The sequence below is a fragment of the Metopolophium dirhodum genome, chromosome 7 (assembly GCF_019925205.1).
Source record: "Metopolophium dirhodum isolate CAU chromosome 7, ASM1992520v1, whole genome shotgun sequence".
In the NCBI taxonomy this organism is placed as follows: Eukaryota; Metazoa; Arthropoda; class Insecta; order Hemiptera; family Aphididae; genus Metopolophium; species Metopolophium dirhodum.
In genome coordinates this window covers 25,705,351-25,733,087 of record NC_083566.1, presented here as the reverse complement: position 1 = coordinate 25,733,087, position 27,737 = coordinate 25,705,351, and the positions used below count along the sequence as shown (strand labels likewise).

The 27,737-nt window shown below is 27.8% G+C and overlaps 1 protein-coding gene and 1 non-coding gene across 2 annotated transcripts; both read left to right on the top strand.

The window, feature by feature from the left end:
- The first annotated feature begins 218 nt into the window (after window positions 1-218).
- On the top strand, window positions 219-309 carry Trnay-gua (transfer RNA tyrosine (anticodon GUA)). The gene is given in 2 exon segments: window positions 219-255; window positions 274-309. It is a non-coding gene; the product is annotated as a tRNA-Tyr (tRNA).
- Window positions 310-4,932: 4,623 nt separating this feature from the next.
- LOC132948790 (uncharacterized) lies at window positions 4,933-26,974 on the top strand. The gene is made up of 5 exons (XM_061019435.1): window positions 4,933-5,320; window positions 8,180-8,412; window positions 9,163-9,376; window positions 21,082-21,240; window positions 26,537-26,974. The coding sequence occupies exons 1-5, from the start codon at window positions 5,234-5,236 to the stop codon at window positions 26,672-26,674; spliced, it is 831 nt and encodes a 276-aa protein (XP_060875418.1). The 5' UTR covers window positions 4,933-5,233; the 3' UTR covers window positions 26,675-26,974.
- The last annotated feature ends 763 nt before the right edge of the window (window positions 26,975-27,737 follow it).

Here is a 27,737-nt window from a genome sequence, read left to right as displayed (position 1 = left end):
ACATTTTTTCATGCGATCATATATACGTATCGGTTGTCGGCGTCCAGTAGATGTATTCGAATGTTCCGCACGGCGCAATACTTCGAAGAAGCCGTACTAACTTTCTTATTATATTGTCTGTTACGTAATCTGTCCAATGTCGTGTACTCGTGTCTGTAAAATAGGTGAAAGTACGAACAAATCCGCTTAAATGAAATAACATGCTCCATATTCACCATCCTTCGGTAGCTCAGTTGGTAGAGCGGTGGACTGTAGTGGCGTTAAATCATAGATATCCATAGGTCGCTGGTTCAAATCCGGCCCGAAGGAAATTTTTTTATATTTTAAAATTTAAAACATCCATCCATACTTTAGCATAATATATTAAATATATTATTATTTAAATTATTATGTACATATATATTGTATAATACACTTCACCAAATATTTATAAAAACATTTTTAAAAGTATACCTGAATCTCATATACTAAATTTTAGAAAATAAATATGGACGCCTCTAAAGTGATGAGGGAGTTGAGTTATCGTTTAAACGCTCAATAACATGTTCCATATACAGCTCAAGCTGTTGTATTCCCTTTTCGGTTATATCCGTTGCGGGTTTGTAAGATCGTCTTCGATGAGGAAACGACTATATTATTTTAAGATTGATTCCCGGAGGATCTTATTCGGTAATAAATAAATAGTCTTTGATTTACTTAACTAAATACTTTTATTGAATACGAATTCACATGAGTCCTGTGTGTGATATAAAATACGACTGCCGGCGACGCTCATTCGGTATTTCGTTATTGCGTCGACGGGCATTGCAAAAAAGGTGCTTATTGTGCTAATTACTAATAATTTATAAACAGGGGTTCGTAAGAAAGATATCGCTAAATTACTGGCACTTAAATATATAAATAGAAATTCTATAATCTTGTGACTAGCCCGGTACACGAATGAGTGTAAAAAATAAATTCAATCCTTGCGATATAACACACCAAATCTAATATAGAATTGAAGAAGCATAATAAAAACCTAAATTATAATTTTATTTTGGATAGGGACCTGCTGGCTGCCCGGACACATTGACATAGTTTGTAACGTAATTGCGGATAAACAAGCTAAATTACCCATCGTTACACCTGACACACGATCAATTGACAAATCCCTCTATGCACCGACATTAAACAAAACACTTTTACCGTTGTACACTTCAACATATGTAGGTATATTATGGGACAGTCGAAACAACCAGATCAAACCACAGATAAAACAATCGGTCATAAAAATCCCTAGCAATAGCATCTCAAATTAAAAAAAATTTATTCAGATTAGAATTTGTGGTAGTAGAAAATAATATGGATTTTTTATGAAAAAAGCGACGCCATTAAATGTCAATCGTACGGATCCACTCTAACACTAAAATATTTTACATACATTTATCGAATGCAGACTGTACTTCAAAGAACATGAAATAAGTCATATTATTGCTGAAAGTTTATAGGTTCAGATCCGAGGAATGAAAGGAATGAGTTTCAGTAATGTTCTTTGTTTAAGTACCAATACTAGATAAATATTATAAATATTAATAAATTATTATTTATCAATATTATCATAAAATTATGAATTAATATCATTATTAATTCATCACTACTTATACTACTATTATGTCATATAAAAAACTAATCTTATTGTAAAATAATATAATATGTAACTATATACTTTAAATGTATCATGTTTTTTTAAAATCCGTATTACTTATACAAGTAATAATAATTATACTTATAAATACCTACCAATGGGTTAATATCCTAAATATATATTTTTTTAATGCTATATGCATTTTATGTAATGCTAATGGCTGGTCGCCGAAATCAAATTTATTCGTGGTCAATAAAAAAAAGGTGGATAAGTGGATGTCGCTCTGCTGTACAGTAGGTTACAAGTGGGTCACTGCAGAATGGATGGTTTTACATTTCAATTCAATTATATAAAATGATTGTATACGAAAAACGATTCTGAGCGGTGACGGTTTGTCAGTGTGGATATTTTATATTATATTTATATTATTATTACTTATTATAAAATACGGTAGCCGGTAAGTTGAATTAATATTATGAAATTACAACAAAATAACTAAAACCGTTATTATTGGTTATTTGATATGTAATTTCCTCCAAATTTCAACATTAAATAACAGTACACAGACACAAAAAAAAAACACATTATTGTAATACCAATACATTCATCGCTCCACTCAGAATCTAAAAAGAATTAGGTATATTATTATTTCTAATAATAAAAACGCTGCGTCCTAAAAGGTGTATTTAAAACAAATCGAAGAGGTATATCCTATGGTCTGTATAAACTTAGTGTCTATAAACTGCTTATTGTTAATTGTTAAGTGCACGAGTGACAACGTTAAACATTAAATCACAGAAAATATTTGTTTAATATAGGTACCTACAAACTTAATTTGTTAGAACGATTTCCAAAGATGGTATATTTTTTCCACTTAAAGAATATAATGTGTTGTTACCAACTTGTTCATAATATTAATAGCCTTAACACAAAATATTAGTTACTATAGTAAGGTATTTTCAATTTTTTACTGTAAATTCTATAACTTTGATCGTGACTTTTATCCGAGTGATTATTAATTATTCGTAGTTTATTTATTTACTTTTATGTAGCTGTTTGATATTAAGTGAAATATTTTATCTGTGATTTTAAACCACGTTTCCCGCGCAAACATAAGTTACGCCTACGCGTGAAACCAGTAAGGCAGTAAGCCACCTTTAGCCAGTATAGCCACTAAACTATTTTGTAGTATTTAGTAACAAAGTCTTGTTGAAATTCTAAAATATCAGGTCCAAGAAAAATTTGTCAAACACTCAAACCTGGTTTTTCCTATATTCGTAGTTTTAGTACTGTAACATATAATAATATAATCTACCAATATTGACAATTTTATAAATTATAACAGTAGACTAATCAAGAAAATAATACGAGTTCATTCATAATAATATAATATATATTATAAGTATTTTTTCTTTGTAAAGTATATTAGCAAATATAAGTAATATCCTTAGAGTTATTGGTTAATAATACTACGTATTATATAATAACATTATCCAACTAATATTATTATCAACTGAAAATTATTAAATTAAATAAATACATTTTGTAATAATCACATTAATAATATTATGTTATATTATTTAACTTATGTCATGTCTACAATTTATTACATAATATTTTTTCCAGCTAAGAAAGCAGCAGTTGGAATATCTTATTCTTGAACACAGGTTCCTAACATTGTGTTTTAGAATGCAGTATAATTTACAGATACAATATGTGATAACAATAAGTTAAATCAGTGGTTTTAATTATGTTGCAGATATTTTAAATTGCTGTTATGCCTAGTAATAATCTATGTTCTATAATTTGATATATTGTATAAATTACATTTGAAATGTAATATTATATTGTTACAACTTACAAGTGACATACAACATAATTAAACAATAAAATATGAAATTAATTTGTAAATAAATCGTTTTAGATTCTGAGTAGAGCGATGGATGTATTGATCTTACAATGATGTGTGTTTTTACATTTTTTTTTTTGTGTTTATCGTCATTTTTTGGGGCAGTAAAAACTAAAATTACTTCAATTTTTTACTTCACCATTTATTCTGGTAGGTCAGGTTTTTAAAAGTAAAAAATCGTATTGGTTTTCATAAACGTTGGGAAGAACTATAAAAAAATTAAGGAGGACAATTTTCGAAAAAACAAATTTTTTACTTGATCGATTTAGTTATTTTTATGTAACTCAAAAACTAATGACCGTAGTTAATAATAATATACTCCTATAACAAAGGTTTTACCTCTATGCCTAAGCTACAACTTTTTCCTGTTTTGGGCGTTATTTATATTATGCTGGGACAAACAATCGTCGTCTAAATTGTATTGTCTTGTTCAGTAAAACTTCATACTCAAAGGGCCGAGGTAACAAGTCGTCAAAATATCCTCACAAAACCAGCAGATTTGGTTACAGCTATTGCATCTGTTTAGTGTATAGACGCTTATTTTATGGCCCAGGATTCTGTCGATTTACCTATAGGTTATAGGTTAGGTAACGACTTACTTTTTATATGACTATACTCTGTCCAGCGACTAGATAGAGAACAATGCCTATTCCGCGCATCCCCACGAGACGCCATGCCATCGACAACGCTGTTCCATTATGGCAAAGTGTCACCATACGGATGCGCAGAAAAACAGATTACCGTCAGGCTGCGGGGTGTTGTCTCGCTGGATAGAGTATATACAGAGTGATTCACCAAGCATTTCATCCCCAGTTTTTCTTTTAATAATAATTGATTTGGTCGAATTCAGATTTTTTAAATTTTTATTATAGTAATTTTTAATTTAATCAAATACCGCATATAAATGTTCACATTTTTTAGGCATATTTAAAAATTCCAAAAATCAGATTTCGCATGTATGTTTCCCTGGAAAATTGAAGAAAAAAGTGGGATGGGAGTGCTTGGTGAATCACCCCGTATAATAATGCCGTCGAAAATCATAATAATAATATTATGGTCAGCAGTTTCGCAAGACGACCATACTATAATATTAGCAGTGGTTCGCGAGGATTACGCCCTCGCGCGTTTGCATGCACTCGAAGACGACGTGACGTTGAGTGGTCACCACGGCGTTTTCGTTTTTATTGTTGTTTTAATAAAAAAAAAAAATTTTGACTTAACAAGGCGATGGATTATCACTTACTGTTCTTCATAAGATACGCGATCCCCTACCCCGATACTGCAGATACACTATCGTCACACCGCCGCGACGTCATCCGCTCCACCGTTCGTTGTGGAACGTTGGCGATATAAATTTGCGTCGGCTGGTCGAGTGACCATCAATTGTCTCGTACACGTCTCAGCATGCGGTCGGTTTAGCACGGAAGAAAACGAGACGTACAAGATAGTGTCTCGTGAAACCGTATACGATGTCCAACGACCGTTATACATAAATTATTTTTTTCACAGTTATACACGTTTTAATTCGCAACATAACAACTCAATGCGCGTGCACACAATTGCGCTTTTACTTTAATTGGGATTTTTTGTTTCATTCGTAATAACTATAACAGATAACTTATACACACGGATAAAACGTCGAACATAATATCACACAGTCATCTACGCGTCGGTCATCGTACAACTTGTCCTGATCGACCATGCCACCTGCAGACAGGTCGCTTACGGCGTTCCGCGTAGCTTTGGCCACGTTATTACTCACCAACGTCGCATATACGTCAAAAAAAGTAAGGTCATGTATGCAAATATTGTCGTTATTTAACTGTTCGTTGAAAAACGAAAAATGCACTCAAATGTGAGACATACGTAAATACGTGATATTTAACCCATAAAAATATTACACCCGTATAAATCTTTATTTGAGCTTATTTTATTTAGTTTATCAATGAATAATATTTCTAATCGTCATTACTAGTTTTGATAGAAATTTAATTTATTTATTAAACGATTACCTGGTCAATATATTGGTTCATATTATATTATTTCCAAAGTTTTTTTTTGTTTAATAAGACTCAAAAAGACCGATTATTAAATTAATTACTTTATTGAGTAATGAGTACCTAAGTATACCTACCTATTACGAGAACCTGATAAGTTTGTTTTCTAGTTTCCAAAAATAAACATTACACAAATTTAATATATAATAGAATAAAACAGTTATTAAATTTGTTTATTAATATATATTTGAAATTATAATTTGCATTTAATAAAGTATGATCATTTATTATTATAATAAAAAATACATTTAAAAAAACATTAATTTCTTCTTAAGTTATCATAATATTGTAACAGTCAGGTAGGTATTACTTAATACCTAGTTATACTATTAATATTTATCTTATATTATGTGTCAACAGTTTTTTCTTACCTTGTTATTGTTTAAAAACCAAATCTGGGATTCAGTGTGAAAATGGTATAAAATTACATAAGGAAAATGAGTTAAAGCATTTAAGAAAATATGGCGTCTCGTCAGGATGACGGTTGTTGGTCCCGCCGTTACTTTTCATCACAACTAATTTCACTGTAACATTTTTAAAAATATATAATCACAATAACATGTAGTGCGATTACATGATAAAGACGAACGTAACTTCATAATACAATAGTAGAATATTATTCAATTTCTATTGAGTAGATAATATATATTGCCGTTTTAATATTACATATTATTACGTACCTACCAGTGTTGATAATATTTTTTTATCGCGTGCAATAGTTTTTTGAATTATTTTTTAGATTCTGATTTATTTATTTATTTTTAATATCATCAGATCGCCAATATAATGCATATTTTTCTTCAGTAGTACCTATAATTATCTATGTAAGTATAAATATTGAAATACATTTATTATAATTCATAATGAATACAAATATAACTTCAAATTTGTATACATTTGTATAATTAGTGTAAACAAATAATACAGGTAACTTTTTAAAATTTAAAAATATATAATTAGACTTATAAAGATGAGCGATAGCAGAGACGCTGAGTGGTGATTTTGTTTTATTTGTTTGTAGTAAAAAATACAATAAAACTCACTCACGTTCAATTGTTCATTAGTTCCCAATTATAATAATGAAGTACTAATGTAGTAATGTACAATATAATATATAGGTAGTATACATGTATAACGCTATAACATGTCTACGGTTCACGTGAGAATCACAATACAATACATTTTGATGTTCAATTTAGAATTTTTTACCCGTTTGTTTTTCTTCATTTTTCCTTCATTCGATATATTTTTTATAATTCACTCCCAATTATTCGTTATTTGTCTATACTTTTTCCTCTTAAGATACGTTTAGTCTTAGAATAGGTAAGAGTACAATAGTACATATTATAAATTTAATGATGTAATAACAAAACAATTTAGAACTTGGTCGACAAAAGATCATCGTATCTGTGCGAATAAAATTAGGTACGTACCTAACGATTATCTAAGCTATCATATATCAGAATACTAAGCAAGTTTGAAAAAACTTTACTTACTATACCTAACTATGCTATGAAAAACTGATTGTTGAATATCCATATACTTATCTAAAACGTATAATTTTTCTATAATCATTAATAGACTTAATATGAACTCGCATGTTTTGTCTTCGTCTTATGTAAACGTACATAATTATACATAACATATTTGCATTCAGAAACAACGAATTTATTTTAATTAAAAATATCAAAGATAAGAACATAATATTATGTGTATGTACATTGTACACAGCACACATATATTTAGACACATATACACATAAGTTTGACTATAAATAAAGCCAACACGACAAATTTGGTCCTTTTTTTCTTATTTTGGTATCGCTAGTGTCACATGGTGGTGAACCGTTTGCTCAATACTATAAGTATACAATAAGTAACAAATAATATATACGCTATATAGTAGTTCATGAAACGACTTTACTAGCTTGTCGTTGTAGTAGAAAATTGGTCCTGCTGAGCGTAAATATTTTACTATAATTCTGTATGTTTGTAACTTGACGGTTACAACTTACAACACATTCGGGTGTAACATCCACCTGATTTTTTTTTGTTATCGTAGAACTCGCATGATCATATGGGTAGCATTTCCTCTGGGCTACCTATATCTTTTGAGAAATACACAAATAACTTGTGACTTATATACTACTTATTATTAGTTGTAAGGACGATATTAATACAAAATTAACTTCCAATGAAACAATTACACAATTTTTAAAATTTCAGTCAAATTTACTCAAAATGTATTCAAATAATTGATTTGTGGTTGGAACATAGTCAATTTATAAATTCAACTAATTTTGAGTAAATATGTACTTTATATACATACCTGTAACGCATGCCTGTAACGAAAACTTATAGTTATGTAATTTATGTTTATATATATATAGGCTATGACCCCCTCACCGAATTTTGTTTTTTGTTTACACGCCTGTTCTAAATACCCTTAATTGTTGGTAGCATGACATAAATGGCATAGAATTTATTCATTAGTACTTACACATACTTCTTTTAGAGTTAAGATATAATTATATTTATAGTAAATTACATCCAACATCTTTATTTTAAATCTGAGTGGTTTTTTCCACAGCAAAAGCGTCAGCTGTTCCATGAAAATTTGTTGCCATACTTTGGTGGTAAAATACCTGAGTCTGCGTTCCAAGCAGACCGCTTGGCACTAAATATGTTGAACAAAGAAGGGATATCCGTGCCCGATGGTATACTGTTTGAAGCCCGACCAAAAGAATCGTTTCATCAAAGTCCACGGAACGATCCAGAACTATCCAACTCAATACTCAAAATGATCCACACGCCAGACGGCAGGTAAACAATAGAACATAAAGTACAACAGTACCAACACATTACATAATATTATTCTTAAAAAACATAAAGTACCTACCAGGATACCCATGTACATCAATATCTATTCTAGCATCTGAATGTCTACTAAATACATGACATATTTTCCAAAAAACATATAATTCATCAAAATGATGTATTAATATTTAAGCTTTATAGAATGTGTTTTAGAAATATTAAGAGCTTAATACGACCGTCGACCAATCCTTTATTTCCAATTAAAATTTGGTCTGTGTAGCACTATTGTCTATTATATTCTAGTGGTTTTTCGACACCCTGATACAAGACAAGAGTTTCTGAAAGCCGTTTCGTACCATTTTAAATTGTAATTTCCATACGAGCTATTATAAATATTTATTTATTTGTTTGGGTGAATATAATTATTATTAAAATTAAATACCTACCTATCTATTTTGTGTATTAAAAACATATAATTTTTAAAACAGTTGCCTAATGTCTTTTAAACACTAAGTCTTATAACGTTTTTCATTCAGTATTAGAAGACATTTAACTTTCCTCAACACCAAATAATTTATAATTTTTATTTATAAACCCTGTGTACATTGTACATAGAAGAATTTTTTAATTGTATAAATAATAAATACCTAATATTGTAGGCATCTACTAAAATAGCAATTTTTTTATGAATTCAGGACAATCCTGAACCATAATCAGGTGTAGCGTTTCAAGTCAAGTTTTATGTCTTGAAATTAGGTATATTCCTTCGGAAGGAAAGTACGATGGTAATAATGAAGTGGAAACAACGTATAAGATCTCAATACCCACATATATGCAAAATTACCAGCTACCGAAGTTTAGGCCGGTATCAGAAACGTTTCAAATACCAGTCCGGCAGGTATTCGAAAGCGGATTGTCAATCGCCAACTTGAGGGGACAACTAGGAATTCCCTTCAACACTATACCAAAGGTAAACCATCTGTAAAATAATGTTCAATTATCCTGTATGGTTTTTTTTTTAATTATTACTTCCGCCTTCCACCGACATACCTCTCCTTATCCCATACATTTTTAATAAAGCCTTAATTTTTACGATATTTCCTTTCCAATAGTTCTCTTACTCCAATTAACAGTTAATATTATAAATTATAATCTTTAAGTTATACTCTTAAACTATTTGCAAATTTATACCTTTTTCATTTATTTTACACTCTGCACACTCAAACGGGTTTATAAATATTTATAAAATACACGTCGCCATCATAATTTAATATTTTAAAGGTTGTATAAATACATTATGTAAATAAATAATATTAAGTTGAAAACATTTCAAATGATTAAATACATTTTTTTCTGAACTTCTATCAAAACTATAAAATGTACTAAAAATGTTTTGAATAATATTAACTTATGATATTTTTAAAATAAATTAAACTATAATTTTTCCATTTATTTGTTTTAGTTTGAAGCCCTCGATAAATTGTATACGATTTTAGCTCATTATTTTATATTTTATAATTAAAATAATATTATTTATAGAAAGTATAATTATTAATTCATTCAAAAATGGTGACTTATGCGAAACGTATTGTTTACCTACTATACCTATATATGAATTGTTTGTACTATATAATTTTCTATGAACAATATACCCATCTAGATTAACAAAAATATGTATATATTATACTATATATTTTTCGCTATCTTCGTGTTTCTTTCCATGCACGCTCGACACATTGTACGGATGGATGCATTACATTTGCCATGATTACCATTAGCATTATTAAACCATCGTTTTGTGATATTACACAATCGCATTTTAACGAGTTTCTCATTTCCAGTTTATTTAAATTAACAATTCATCACGGATACTTTTATATTTTAATACTACCTAATCTATTGTCAACAATTAAAATTGTCTAAAATATAAATACTGAACAACGAACATTTTAGTTTTACTTTAACTCTAAGTTATGAACTAAATAAAAATTATATTTTATCAAGTTTAATCCAGATCATTTACAGTACTTACATCTAAATATCTAATATATTCATCGTGTGTACTTTGCTAGTAATAATACAATACATTAAATACGTTCGCCCCCGCCATAACAATTTTTATTTTTTAATGTATAAAATTACTCTCATTATCAACAAAATAAAAATGGTCAACATTTTAATTTACCGTTATACCTAAGTAAAAAAAACTAATCACCACGAAGATAATAATTATTATCTATGAATAACCATTACTGTTTAGATAAAAATAATAAGTAATTGTACTTAATTATATTAACAGCACTAAAAATTAAACATTAAAGGTGAATTTATGAAACAATACTTTGTTACTTAAACTTATTAGTAATGTAGTCACATTAGAAAAATAAATAGTCAGTAAAATTGACTTAAGGTCGCCCAAATTATTGAAAAATACGCATAGGGTAATTATTGATTTAAAAAATAGATTCGCCTCCCCCCCTTTAAAACTGTCTAGGGACGCCCCTGCGGCTAACTATTGATTAAAATGTTCTACAAAATAATAACAAATAATTAAGTTAACATGTTCTATTATGTAATACACACACGTAAATATAAAAAAATAAAATGTTATAATTATTATTTGATGAATGACTCAATACTCAATATTTCCTATATCAAGTGTCAAATCGGACTGTGGAGTACTAAATAGTAAATAGGCACTGTATAGGTTTGTAAATAGTTGTACTTTTGTTAATAAAATGGATCAACAAATATTTTCACTTCAATCAACAATCGGCACAAGCGTGACAAACTCATAACCTGCAGTCTTTGATGTGTCGTTTATAAACCGTCTGTGTAATAGAAAACAATAACAAACGCAATACATAGCCTGTCATTTTCCAAAAGAGTGTGGCTAACGGTTTATAAATTATAAGCCTATACCGTTCGATTTGTTTTTCAAGTGCTATGTGTGCCAATACGTATCGTAAGTCGTTGCCGTGGTATAGTTTTCTTTTTCCTGTGGACATTTAAAAATAAAATAGTTGATATAATACATATATTTATATATAAAAATAATAAATGCTATTGCAGTGTTGGGGTGGGGGGAATGAGAAAAACAACACAATGACAATACAACAACTACAGTTAACCAGTATTAATCATTTATCAATCACCCGCAAAGTCCTACACCGGAAAATTGAATGGGTAGCCGAAAAAATAACAATCCATCCCAAATATATTTTATTCCCATCTTTCCACCATTGCAGTTCCGAGAACTCCTCGGCATTTCTTTATGTAACAAGACCTAGGGTATCTACAATGGGCATCGCCGTTTTCAAACCAAAAACGTACCTTTCCCTTTTCGGCCGATTCACTTTTCGACCAAAACCGACGGTATCTACAATGGGCATCGCTGTTTTCGACCGAAAGCGTATTCTTCCCTTTTCAGCTGATTCACTTTTCGGCCAAAACCAAAAGTTCGATAATAATTGACATTATATACTTTAAATCTTTATGTTATACTTATATAGAAAATTATAAAATATTTATTATGCCTAAAATGTATAAAAAAATATATAAATAAATAATAATAATTATATTAGGCAATATGAAATCGGTTTAATACGATTGAGAACGAAATTTTTGGGTAACACGATTGAAAACGCTCGATATTTTATTTTTTTTTCCAACGTTGCCAAATTTAATCAAATGATAATTTGAGCACGATAATTTGTTGATATTAAATTAGCAGTATATTATGTTAATTGTTATTAAAATTCTAACTGAAACTCAAGCAGAAATAGTATTGAAAATAGCTATACGATAGTTAGAGACTTAGAGTCAAGGTACTAAGAACAATATGTCTATGCCCTATGGCAATAGCCAATAGGTTGAGTAGATTTGGGGTCTTAGATGATCTAAAAATGTTAGTAATTAGTAATTACTAATGATCTATCAATATAAATAATTTGTAAAAATTATTGGAGCATAACGAATACTACCTACATCTAATATTACATATAGTTTATATTTTTGTAAAACCATATTTAAGGATTATTATCCTTAGTATGAATATTTTAACTGTTTTAAAAATTATTAATTGATGACATTTTTCAAGAATATTTATTTTATGCATACGGGAATGTATCTTTCAATAGCCATAATTGATAATATATATATAAATGATATGGCAACGTTGCACGTAAATTCGTTCTCAATTGTATTCTTTTTTTGGTTTTTTTAGGGGGTCAGTGGTAAGTTCTTTGTTATTTTTAAGTGCTCTCAATCGTTCAGCCAAAAAGGTATAACGTTCTCAATCGTTTGATAGGTTATGAAATTAATGACAATTATTATTAAATATAATAGTATTAGATTTAAATATAATTTTGAAAATTATTAAAAGTTTAAGTTAGAATTTGTTAATAATTATACCTAAATATAATAATTATGATTATATTTTATTTATATATTTTACAAATTTTATGCAACTTATACTTTTAATAATTTTCAAAATTATATTTGCGATAATTTTACAATTAACATTGTATATTATTTTATTATTTTATTTATTATACAAATTATTATTATATTAATTAAAGGCAATTGACAACATTATATGATAACACAATATTAATCATTGACAACAATTTTATATTATGAGAATTAATAGAATTCATTTATATATTTTTTTTTTCAAATTAGGTATAATATATATTAAATAATTTTCCATAAGTAAATAATATAATAATACAAATATAACATAAAGACCTAAAGTATATAATATTAATTATTGTTGAACTTTTTGTTTGGGCTGAAAAGGAAAGGTTACGATTTTGGTCGAAAGGAAAATCGACCTTTTTCAAATTTGGTCGAAAAGACGAAAAGTGAATCGGCCGAAAAGGGAGGGTATGTTTTTGGTCGAAAACGGTATCACCCTCTATAATAAACTAATATCAAATCAATTCAATCGTTCTCAGAGTTATCTCGCGTTTAGTAGAAAAATATAATATAATATACGAACGTACCATAAACCAATTGAATAAAATGTATTTGTACTGTAACGAAACTAATGGTTGAGAAAAAAAAACGTGCAAGTTATCAAATTTTTCTAACGGAAATTAATTACATTTTTTTAAAATTATTTAATATATTACTTAATCACGTACCTATCAACCATAATAATTGTTCACTCATAGGTACAGTTCAAAAGACCTTAATACAATTCAATGATATTATTGATACGATGATTTCTATCTAAATAAAATATTTATCTATTTTTTGTAAATAAAATATATTAAAAAATAATTTTAAAATAGTTCTAAAAAATAAATATTCAAGATATTACTATAGATATTATTACAAGATACTAAATTCAAGATAGAATTGTGTTTCATCAAAACGGTCCATTCCCTGAGTATAATTAGTGGGCAGTGGATACCTACAGGCTACAATTTATTGTACTATCTATAATAATAATTCTAAAATATTCGCATATCAATACTACGTAATGAACATTATTGTATTGAAAAAATGTTATAAAAACTAAAAAGTACTAAAATATACTACTACACATGATATACTCACTATTCAACTACCTATAATATGAGTTAGGTATGCAGCACATTAGCACTTTAGTTAGATACCTATGGATTCTTATAAGTATTGATTAATTGTCTATGCATTTAAAAAATGGTAATTATAATACAAAGTAAAATACATATTAAATTAATAAATACTTATAATATACCCCTAAATCTACTAAATTTTCTCCGTTCACTGAAGGAGAAATTGCAATTGTTTTCTAAAAACTATAATGTCATAGTTAACAGTCTTTGAAAATAAAAAAAAACTGAAAAAGTGTTCCAAGAAACAGACTTGCATGACTAATTGATTTGGAATCACCTACATCATATATATATATATATATATATATATATCTATTATCGAGTCTACAATTTTTATTGGTATATTTACGCATGGCCGCATGGGCACTCTTGAAAACTTAAAAAAGGGACTTAAATATATAGCACCTATTTATATTTGATTTCAGTCTGAACATTATTTCTCATACCACATCACATATGTTGTAGTTGTATAATATTGCTATAACCATGTCTCTTAAGTTTTGGAAATTTTCTACATGCAAATATAAATACACAATTATTCAGATGGCCACCACAACGTTTGATTTATCCATAATCTGTTAACAATAATGGCCGTAATCAACCATGCATATTACATACCCATTATGGATTATAGCCTTGCATATTTGCGAGTATGTGGTTTAGTTTAACTCATATATACAAGTATACAACAATTTTCTACAGAACTCTATGTTATGTTTTCTCAAAATAAAACCAATACACTTGACATTTAATAAACAGTATATTTCTTGTAAAAGCAAACTGCAATTATTACATTTTTATTGAAAAAAACAAATTCGGTAGAAACCCTTGGATATTCACAAAGTATAATATGATTTCACGTGGTCTTTGCTTATACTCGCACTTCTCATACTAATTTAATATTTAATATTTGTATAACTATAAATCACATTTTAATTTATTTCTATCCAACTAGATTATTCTAAATGCCTTAGCTCTATATTATTTGTCTTGCATTATGTTAAAACGTTTGATTTTGCTTCATAGAGTTAATATATTTTTTAAATTTTTGTTGTAATATGTAAAATATATAGTATTAAATAGATTGTTAAAAAAATCGTTAAGTAATGTACTATTGATTCGTGTATTTTTTTTATGCAATTTTTGCTATTATATAATTTAATAAATAATTGTTTACCATCATTCAAAATAATATTCAATTAATTTATGAAATAATCGATTCTATCATTATAACCATTATTATTGTAAAAATATTAATAATGATGTATTTATACTAAGGATTGATTGAAAAAATAAATAAATAATGAAACATTATCTAATTAATTTGTGTCTTACATGTTTGTCATATATCACCTAAAATTGTAATATTTTAGCATAAAATATATCACAAACTATATTTTCTATTTGTATATTTTATTGTAATGACTTTTATGTGATCAATATAATTACTTCATAATTTGAACATTTTTATACCACTTTCATAATATTTTTAAGTCTTACATACGATAATATACATTTTACATTTAAGAAAGTAACTGAATAACAAATACTACTGGAACATAAATATCCTTAAATTGTCCACGTGTATTGTGTAGCCCTATCTAGTTGTTAGATTAAAACTATACAACTCCCCCCCATCGAGGGAAAGAGAAATATTTAAATATTATAGTCTACAGAGCGTAGGATATTAATATGTATAGGATTTAAATTATAATATTTAGTTTCAGTTTTGAAACAATTATTTGGTTTTAACTTCAATATCTTTTCTGGTTGGGAAATAAGGATCAAAATTAAAAATGTCGAGTTAATTTCGAAATAATTAGGAAAAACAAAACAAAAAATAGGTGTCATTCCGTTGTACAGTAGGTTACAAGTGAGTCACTGTTATGTATGGTGTTACATTTGAATTCAATGATATTAAATCATTGTATACGAAAAACGATTCTGAATAAAGACGGTCTATATAAGCCTATAATATTAAGTAAGTACTAAGTAGGTAAATTTTATAATATTATTGTGATTAAAGTAATTTTTTTTTATAACTTACTACTGTTTTACTACTATTAGTAGTAGGTAGGTTGTAGAAAAAAAAAAAAATAACACATTTTAAAAGTTTCAAATATCCACAAAATTTCTTTTTCAAATTACAACAAAATAACTAAAATCATTATTCTTGGTTTTAATATGTAATTTCATCCAAATTTAAAATTAAAACGTCTGTAAAAAATAACTGTGTTTATATATTTTTTGGATATTTCTGTTACAGTATGAAATATTTATGGGAATCTTTGTTTTAAATTTTCAATCCTTAACAATAAAAATTTTAAAAAAATTTTTCAATTACAAAATATTTTGAACATTTTCGAGAATTTGATAAATTTTGTCAAAATTTGATCTTTAAATACTTAGGTATTAAAAAAAAACTATGCCTTTCGATTTCGACCTTTAATATTTATCAACTACTATTATAACTGTTTATGTGGAACTTTGTATTAAATGTTCAAGCATTTTTAGTTTTTACCCAATGAGTATAATGTTATTGAAATGTATAGAATAAAAAACTAAATAAATTGAAATTTGAAAATGTCTATAAATAACTCAAAATGATGTTATAGAGAATATAAAATGATAAAATAAACATTTGATGAAAATTTCAAGTACATGAACGGGCGACTAAAAACCTACTCTTTTCTTTTCGTCCAAAATCGTACCCTTTCCTTTTCTGCCGAGTTTATTTTCGACCAAAACAAAAAGTTCAATAATAATTAATATTATATACTTTAGGTATTTATGTTATACTTATATAGAAAATTATTAAATCTATAATTTAGGCAGGTACCTAAGTTATATAAAAAACGGTACTTTTTTTTTATTAAATCCGTAAATGTATTATTTACAATAAACATATAGCGTATTACGTGCAGTTATAATTGGTTTGGACTTGATATCCATGAAAAAAAAATAGGAACCCAATCAGTGGCGTGTTAATGTGCCCTCCACGAAATTCAAGAACATTTTCTGTACTGTGGACAGTGAAAGTATTAATCAGTTAGACATAACTATGTTGTGATTTGTAGATGGTTTCTGCAAAAGTCTAAAATTGTATGGCATCAGCAATCAACATACCAAATTTATCAGAGATTCTAGTTAGGCCTCTATGTTATAAATTATCAGCTCCCCCAAACCCCAATACAAAATCCCACTTACGCCACTATTACCAATGGTGAGTGTAGGTAGATCGCAGTCCTTTTACATTTCCCACCTCCAGAGTGAAAATTAATTTGTGCCTTTGATATTCAAATCCTAGAATGTAATTTGAAATCAATTTATTAAGATTTCGCACTTTTTTTTTATTAATTTAAACAAGGCAATATACTGACTTCAACTATAAGTAGTTAACATACTATAAATAATTCGAAAATACAATTTACAACTTTCAAATTGATAAGTACTCATAAAGAAAATATCTGGTTGAACCTTGAACCATGCAACTGATGGATCACCAGGTGTCCCGTTTATCTGGTTGAGCAGGAAATGAATATGGGAATTCCATTGCTCTGCTTTTTAAGCAGTCACTAAATATTATGACATTCTGTATTTATTTCTTGTTTCTATACAAAACGTTTTGTCATATTTTTATAAATAATTACAGGATGTTACGAACAGCTGTATCAAATTTGACACAGTTCTATATTATGCTCCACTCGAGACAAACTAATTTATTTCAGAAAATGCAATGCCTTATAAAATGTATCATTTATAATGATTATACATTTCACTGTTCATCGGGTTATCGCATTTTTGAAGACAAAAATGTTTTTGTTAAGAATGCGAACAAGAAATCAAAATAATTTGACAAAATTAGAGTACATTTTTACTCTATTTGATTAGCCGTCATTATTGTATTCATTTCAGATACCGAGCAAATCGAAAAACATGACATTTTTAAGCTATTTAGGCATTTGACATTTTTGAATCATATAGTGCTATACAACTTACTTATTAAGTTATTATTAAATCACTTATATATTTACTATGCGCAGCTAATTATTAAATGTCGTTATTTTTCATCCAAAATAACAATGTGATAATACACAACTCACAGTTCTAATAATTGATAAGAAATCGGAACATGCCGTTATAATTATATGGCTATATTTCTTTATTAACAATATATGCAATGAAAATTATTAATTTCCATGGAGTGTAGCCACAGTATACAATTTAATGAAAGAGGTATATCAAAGTTACCCGTCATTATCAATGTCACCCCAATTTACGGTGTTGATAATAATTTTTATGGTGTGAAAAAAACCTTGAAATGTAATACAAGACCCAAGATAGTTGTTCTTACAGACTACAGCAAATTAAATTTATCGAGTTCACGTGGGTATTTTTTTTATAAACGTTTGAAGCTAAAATTTTAGCAAAATATATCAAAATTATGAAAATTTTAAATTTTTTTTTACCAAAAAAGTATAATATTTCCAATTTTAGTAGCAAAGGTAGTAGCATAGAATTTAGTACAAGGTTCCTCGTAAGTTATTCATACAGAAATCTCAATAATCAATATATCAAAAATACAAATGTATTATTTCCATACACAATTGAATGTTCAAAATATTTAGAATAATTTTCAGCCATGGCATATGCATAATGTATATATAATCGATTTTGGTTTTTGGTGTAACTCTAGAACAAATTAACGTATATACATGACATTTTCACTGGTTTTTTATATTCCCATTTTCTATACACGATAAAATTTTCAAAATATTTTGATTTATTTTACTGTTTAGAGACATTTATTTTTATAAGCATTTAAAGTTCAAATTTTGACAAAATTCAGATAAATCACAAAAAATTATTTTGAGTTAAAAATTTACACAAATTTTTCTTTTTAAATCAAAGATTTGAAAATGTAATACAAGATTTCTCATAAGTTTGTCTACCTTTATCAAAAAAAATCAAATTAAATTTTTATGAGCATTTGAAGTTCATATTTTACAAGATTAGATATTCACCCGATTTCTCATGTAGCGATTTTGATATTTTCTGGTAATTCAAAAACGAATAACTGTAAATATATGAAAAATTCATTGAATGTTTATATTTTCATTTTCTATGCACCATAACATTTTGAAAATATTTTGACTCTTTTTGAGCTGTTTGTGGACATTATGAGTTTTTAATTTTAGATTCTGGGTGGAGCAAGCTAGGAAGCTAGTTGTTTTTACAATGGTACAATGGTTTTTTTTTTTATCCTGTATACAAAATTTCTACCAAAAGGAGTGCTTCGATTTCAATATTTAGTATCTTATATTTTAGAAAATTTGACAAAGATGGTACTTTAAAAAGGTTATTTTTCGATTTTCTCTATAGTTATTTAATGCCACGGGGAAAACCACCAATAAATTACAAAAAACCACTAAAAATGGGATTTTAATTTCGAGCTGTGTATCACCATTGAAACGAAAAAAAAATTATAATATTATAATATCAATTTAATTTACAGACTATAATAATAATAATATAAAAATATCCAGACTGACAAACCGTCTCCGCTCAGAATTGTTTTTATTATACAATGATATTATATCATTAAATTCAAGTTTAATACAATCCATTATACATTGACCCACTTGTAACCTACTGTACAGAAGAGTGACATCTACTTACGACTTACCCACCTTTTTTATTTTTCTTCTTTATCTACACATACGAATGTTTGGTTTTTTTTATTCATCGGACTTTGGAACGGCTAGGTTAAGATTTTGTATTAATTGATTGTATTAATCCGCCGTCGATTGAATTTAGTAAAAACGACAAATTTGTTATAACTTTGATACTTCAAAGTTAAATTATTCACTTAAGTATAAACCACATGGGGTCGACGATCTATCGATATTTCTACTGAAATAGGTAAGAACATTATGTGTGGATCAAAGATCATTAATTTCTTCTCGAGGATATTTTAATGAGAAATTTTAAATTATAATATTTAACACATATCTATATACTCATAACTTGCTTAGAAATTATGTGGTATACTCCCTCCACACAATAATAGGATCCTCTGAACACAAATTTCGTTATGTTGTACGTTTGTATGATGGAGACAACAGATTCAGGGTGGTGTTCTCTTAACTTTAAATGTCAAGGAAGGTAGGCTTTTATAATAATATAATATGAACAAATATAATATAAATTAGAAGAACCCATGCCAACATAATATGGATTAAGCGGCGGTGGTTGATAGGTGGTTTTCAACTCGACAATTAACGTCGAAAGCCCATCAACTACACAATATGTACAGCGCACACCACAGCTATGTATATCTAGGATACAACTATAGTGCTGTAGAATTTTGATTGGAAAATCAAATTTATGATCGAACTACAACACATTGCGACTTAAAATGTCATATAATACTATTGAATACGATAAGATAACTTAATATATTATTATCTATATTGTGTACCTACATAAGTAGGTATTGTATTTTATTATATATACTATATAATATATAATGCATTATTACAATTTTCTACAAAAGAAAATTAATTTCAGAAATGTTAAATAATTTAAAAAAATAAAACTCTACACTTATTATAATACAATAATATGATTTACATGTTATGTATGATACAAAATATGTATTCGTTCATTTGTTATAACTTAATATAATAAACAGGCAAAGGTCTGAAGTAAAACAAAATATGATTAAAATTATTTAAAAAACGAAAACTAGACCAGTCTGAATTACCCATCTTATATCTTGAACCGTATAATTTCTCAAAATAAAACTGCAACATCATGAGTATACTAACAAGTTTGAATAGATTTTGACAATTTTAATGTGTAAGTAGGTACCTATAACTAAGATTATCTATTTTAATAATATTACGATTGTATAGGTACCTATTACTACCTAACCTATAATACTTATAATAGTACTATAGAATAATATAGAAACTAGATATACCTATATACTATTACCTTCTGAATATAAAATATTTTTAATATTACATACCTTACAATTAGTTAATTACATTTTAATCTATCCTAGGGTTGGAATTCGCTGGATGCCCACAGGCCATTCGTCGATACGTTCAATAACGCCAATAAAATCATGAATTTCCAACAAAATTACAACACCATACCTCTGACGAGTTCTGCGTGTGGTAGGCCTGGGAGAATATATCCAGATCCAGAAACTCAGTGTCAGGTAAAATATTTCTCTTATTTTCAAATGTTTTTGAAAATACCTACTGACTATTATAGATTATTATAATTTGTGGTAACAAAATATGGAATATCATGAATGCGTTTTTTCCCTTCAATTTTTATGCTTTAAAATTTACGAGGAAAAAAACAAAACCAAAGAAATCACTCTGCTGTATAGTAGGTTTCGAGTGTAGGAACATCTTCATTGAATAGGTAACTCTAATGAGTGTGTTCAATTTTAATTCGATAATCGATTAATTGCACACAAAAAACAATTTCGTGCGAAACAAGGTAGGATTTAAAGGACATAAATTATTACTATAAAATAGTAATAGGTACTTATATATTATTTATCTATTATTGTAATCTACAATACAGTAGATTATAATGGTTACGTATTTTTTCCAAAACCATCGCGTAATACTTTTATTATATTTTATCATGTATTATTGTTATATCAACTTGTGATTCAATACTGACGTAAAATATAACGGTTTAAATAGGTTCGAACATAAAAAGCATAAATAAGTCTAAATATTTTGATTTTCAATAGAAAATGTTCTTAGAAAATAATAATATATTATGTTATAGTAAAAAGTTATAGAACCTACCAATTAATATTTTTTGAATGACCACAAAATAACTAATATATTCAGAGAAAAGATCGTTATTTTGAGTTTAAATATTCAATTTCGTCAACATTTTAACTAAAAACGCTTAACAAAAATGTTGACATGTATTTTTGATATTTTCAATATTTCTATAAGAACAACTTAGGTGGAACCTTGTATTCAACCATCAAACTTTTGACCTTTTCTGTGTCCTGGTATTTTCAAAAGTAATGTGAATTTTTTACTGTTGACCCCTCAAAATACCCACTTGATCAAATTTTCTACACAGAAACCACGCTCAAATTTTAAATTCAAAGAAACTTTACTTCTCTAAAAATTATGATAGAAAAACACATGCAAAAAAAATATACACCATTGTAAGACCTTTACATTTAATACAATATATTGATAATGAAAACTATATGAAAAACATTTATTTATAAAAATAGATATATTGAAGTGGTTTACTCGTGCACCATCAAATACTAAAGCATTTCTATTTATTTCCACGTTCAGACCTCGCTAAAATATGGCTTAAAACATGATATTTAATGTTATTTGCACAGTTATTTTTAGTGTTAGGTATTCAAGTTAAAAATTTAACAAATTTATAAACTTAAACCTTATTACGTTTAAGAAAAAATCCGAAATCAAGTTGTGAATCATTCTGAATGAAGTCGTATTCTAATATTATGTTATAGCTAATAATTTTTATTTAAGCTGAACTTTCACACAAAAATATTGTAATCCATAATTGATTGATAGTTTTCAAAAATACTAAATACTATAATAATGTAATAGGTAATTGGTAATATTGACCATTATCAATGAAGATCTGCAACAATCCATTCGATCATATAATTTATTATTTTCTGATCTCCGATTCACAGCTGATATACGGCAGTTATTAATAGTGCATACTATAGACCATTTCGAAACATTTTTCACAGTCATTCTGTTCGTCGGATAAGTTTTAAACTGTCGTCAGCCACGCGATATATTGTTCAAATAAAAAAATTACTGTGACCATGACTTTTGACAATATGAGTTAGCCAGTCTAGTAATACCTTACAGCACAGTAGACATTTTTACTCCACGCAAAATATTTCTACTATACGCGCTTTTAGCGGGAGTTCCTATTTCCTATTCCACGGTTGTGTAGTACGTACCTATTGCACCGGCGGACGTGTGTGGAACTATATAATATGTGGAAAAGCGTTTGCAATCCTCAAACACAAAACAAAATACCCAGTTTGGACATGAATAAATTAAATTGCAGCCAAGAGAATTTTTGATAGTGTGGTACGCTGTTATTAATAAATTAACAACTCTACTCGAATCCGGCAATGCTAAAATCCAATACATGTATGTATAGTGTATTAGTGTACCTATTGTAGCAGTTGGGAATCCAAGGATACTTCAAAATTTAATGAAACAATTAATTTGCTGTAAATTAACAAATGTTTGACATTTTTACCGTAAAACGACTGTATATTATGAGCCGGTCTGGTGGATAAATACTTTGGTCTTGTGATAGGGAAATTCGGTCCAACCGGCATTCATATCCTTGGAAAAATATACATTAGTTTAAAAAGGTTAAATTTATATTTTATTTTATTACTGTCTGCTCTCTGCCAGAATGTAATCTAAGCAACGCCATCGGCCCTGTTGTGCTCTATTTAGCTTAGAAATTATTATTTTACTGTCTACTGTTTTCGTTAATGCGCGGTGGTGTATCTATAGTTTAATTGTACAAAAACTATGATTTTATTATTATAAAACTGTATATATTATTCTATTCAGTATTCACATACATGGAATATTATTGTGCATCAGATAAATATTTTATATCAATGTACCTATAGGTATGATATGTATATTTTATTAACGCATGGTTTTGTCTGCAATTTAAAACTCATGAGCGTTATTAAAATGGGTGTGCGCGTAATGGTTTTCCTTTGAGATAAAGGTTAAAAATAAATGAATTAAAATAAAATACATTCCTATTTTTCATCATTATAATAAATACGAACGAGTTGCGAGTGTGACATGATTTGTATAATGAATTCAACATTAGCTTTGAACTGTCGCATGTTTTGCGCATGATATCGTGCTTCGATCACGACCTTTTTTTGTTTAACACTAAACACTGCAATTAGTACAAAACATTAGAAAATAACACTTCTCACTCATATCAGTCGCTATTCAATAGCCATTTGACAGTAAGCACGAATGAGTTCACCACGTCCTACCCATCGTCTACTCAATGACGAACTTAATGAAAAATATAACTTTTCTTGTACGTACGAGAGAAATCGACAGCAAGTTCATAGGTGTATGTCGGCAGAGAAATCGTGCCCTCTAGACGCGTTTTAACGACCTATTTGACCCAGTGGTAACCCGAGTAACCCGTGCTGGGAGTGCTGTATAATATGCTCCTTTATCAGCAGTCAACACGACTTCAGTTGCGTTGTTTTCGTGTTCGGGGTGGTGATATATAGGAATATTGTTTCTTACCAGTCCTCACTCTCCACCCCACCTGATCGAATACCTTTGAATCTGGTCCATCATGATAAATTAATATTATAAGGACCAAACATGGTGGGGGGCCAGAAAAAGTATGAATGATCAACGGCTATAATAGAACAGTGAATATTCAAAAACCGTTTGAAAAAATACCAATTTAAAATTTGTCAATAAATTATTATGTTAATTAAGGTTCATCTCGTTTAAAAACTATGTATTTAAAAAAGCGGGTAAGTGGATGTCGCTCTGATGTACAGTAGGTTATAAGTGGGTCAATGTATAATGGATTGTATTAAACTTGAATTCAATGATATAATATCATTGTATAAGAAAAACGGTTCTGAGCGAAAACGGTCAGTCAGCCTATGATATTACCAAGTATATTTGATGATATTATTGTAAATAAAGTAATTTTTATATAACCTATTTATATTGAACCTTGTTTTAATTTTTCAATCTTTAGCTATAAAATTTTAATAGGTATTTTATAAATTTTTAACTACAAAATAATTATTACATTTTAAATTTGATAAACTTTGTCAAAAATCGAACTTTAAATGCTTATAAAAAAAAATTGTAACCATGTATTTTTAATATTTTTCAACTGCTATTAGAATGATATATCAGGAGCCTTATATTAAAATTTCACGCTTTTTTACCCAACAAATAAAATTTGATTGCTATTTATAGAAAAAAAAACTAAAATAATTGAAAACTGAAAATGTCCGTAAACAGCTCAAAAAGAGTCAAAATATTTTCAAAATTGTATGGTGTATATAAAATGCTAATATAAACATTCAGTGAAATTTCCAAGTATCTACAGTCATTTGTTTTTTAATTACAATAAAATAAGAAAATCGTTACATGAGAAATCAAGTGAATATCAAATGTTGTAAAAATATGAATTTCAAACGCTCATAAAAATTTTATTTGACTTTCTTATAGACATTTTTTTTTTTTGATAAAAGTAGACAAACTTATGAAGAATCTTATATTACATTCTCAAATCTTAGATTTAAAAAGGAAAATTTTTTATGAAATTCTAACTCAAAATAATTTGCAAATTTTCGTCATTTTTACGTATTTTGTCAATATTTGAACTTTAAATGTTTATAAAAAAAAATTGTAACAATGGATTTTTAATTTTTTTTCATCCGCCTTTGAAACAATAACCTAGTAGCCTTCTATTAAATTTTCAAGTTTTTTTAACCAACAAATAAAATTTTATTGATATTTATAGAAAAAAAAATAAAAAAACAGAAACTGAAAATGTCCGTAAACAGCTCAAAATAAGTCAAAATATTTGGAAAATGTTATGGTGTATAGAAAATGCTAATACAAACATTTAGTCAAAATTTCATGTCCCTTACGGTCATTTGTTTTAGAGTTGCGCCGAAAACCAAATCGATTTTCTCAAAAACAGATTTTGCGTAAAAATTCCCGTTTTACCTTAATTTTTCTTTTGTTTTTCACGTCGCTTTTAAAAACTAATGGAAATTTTTACTTTTGACTCCCCAAAGTACCAACTAGATTCACTTTCCTATCAGAAAAGTTACTGTTGAAGAAAATCTAAGTATTTTTACTGTCCTAAAAGATGATGACAGACACAAAAAAAAAAAAAAACACACATAATTTTAAAATCAATACATTCATCGCTTCGCTTAGAATCTAAAAAAAATTTGAAATATTCAAGCTCGTTGCTTCATGCAGATAATGCACGTAGATAATGCAGAGAGAAGAGACAGTACCATTTTTTATAATCAAATCTATGGAAATGTGATATATAAAATAAAAATAATATCATTATTATTATTCATCAGTTTTTCTTAAGAACTCGTGTCGTTGCGTATAATATATGCATATGCAATATGCATAATATTATACTAAATTCTTAAATGAAAATGTTTAATTCGATTATATATAGAAACTCCACACTTAATCGTAGAAATGTAAAATAAAATTCTTAATATGTAATTGTAACTTGCAACTTACACGTCTTACGGTGTTGCGTTGTGTATAATTTTTAACTGTTTATCTACATACGTAATTATAGTACCTATAATGTATGTTCAATGTTTTAACTATTTTATTTTTCACCCATTCCAGTTGGTGCAATATATATATAAATATACATATCCACTTATATTTTATATTTTTCAGGCTTTTCACTTATGTCATTACAATGGGTTCAAAGAAACATTTGTTTGTCCACAAGGAACCAGATACGATCCATCTGTACAGGAATGTAGATTTTGGTATACGACACACTGTTTAAACGCACGAAGACCATTAAATTAGGTCAATGTTATGTTAATAATATTAATAACTATTAACATTTTTATTGACTGAAGATTTTTATTTTTAGTTTGAAAACATGTAAGCATAATTATTTTATGTTTTGTTACGTGTTAGAGTGTATTGTCAATGGGTGGCTTCTCCAATTAAAGTTTTTTTTATGTTGAATCAATCTGTAAATATCACTTGACGCTATCATTATACATTATTTGTATAGATCATGTAAGTAAATTAACATTTTTTTAAAAAATTAAGTGTGCTATGTGATAAATCAAAATAAAATTGTTTAAACATGGGTGTGTATTTAAATTTATACTAAAACGATGTATTTTTCAGGATTATTAATTTATATTTTTTCTTTAATTTATTGTATCAATTATTTTCCCAAAATCTTGTTCGAATATTTATGATGGGAAATTCTCATCATAGTTCTGTACAATATATACAGTATATAATATATATTATATTAATCAAAACTATTTAAAATGTTATACTAATACGTGTATATGACTATACAGGAGATAAAACCATCGTACGAAAAGTACTCCAGGTCACTTATAAGTTACAACGTAAAAAACGCGAAACATTTACAAAAAATCTATTTATAATCGCAATGAAATTATTATTTCATATGTATTTTAAAAAGTAATTGGGTTAAAAATACAAATCCAGCTATGGTGTATAATAATTTCTTTGCTTTATTTATTGGTTGATATTTTTAAGCAAACGGGAACTTTAATTAGTATAATATAAGTCGCGTCTTGTGCACCGCATGCTACTATGCTAGTACATAAGAAATACATGGGCGACAGTTTACTCTGGCATTGAGGCATTGAGGCGAAACGTCCTGAACAACCGTCCGTGAAATAATAATGTACCGCTCCTGCGAATCGCGATTACGACGCCCCGACCCGACCAGTGTTTCTCAACATGGGGGTCGCCAACTAATGATTTAGGGTCGCGTATGAATTAAAATTTTACGTTTAATACGTTTTTTTTTAAATTAAAAATAATTATAATATTATATGTATTTTATGTTGTGTACAATAATGTACGCAGTACTTTT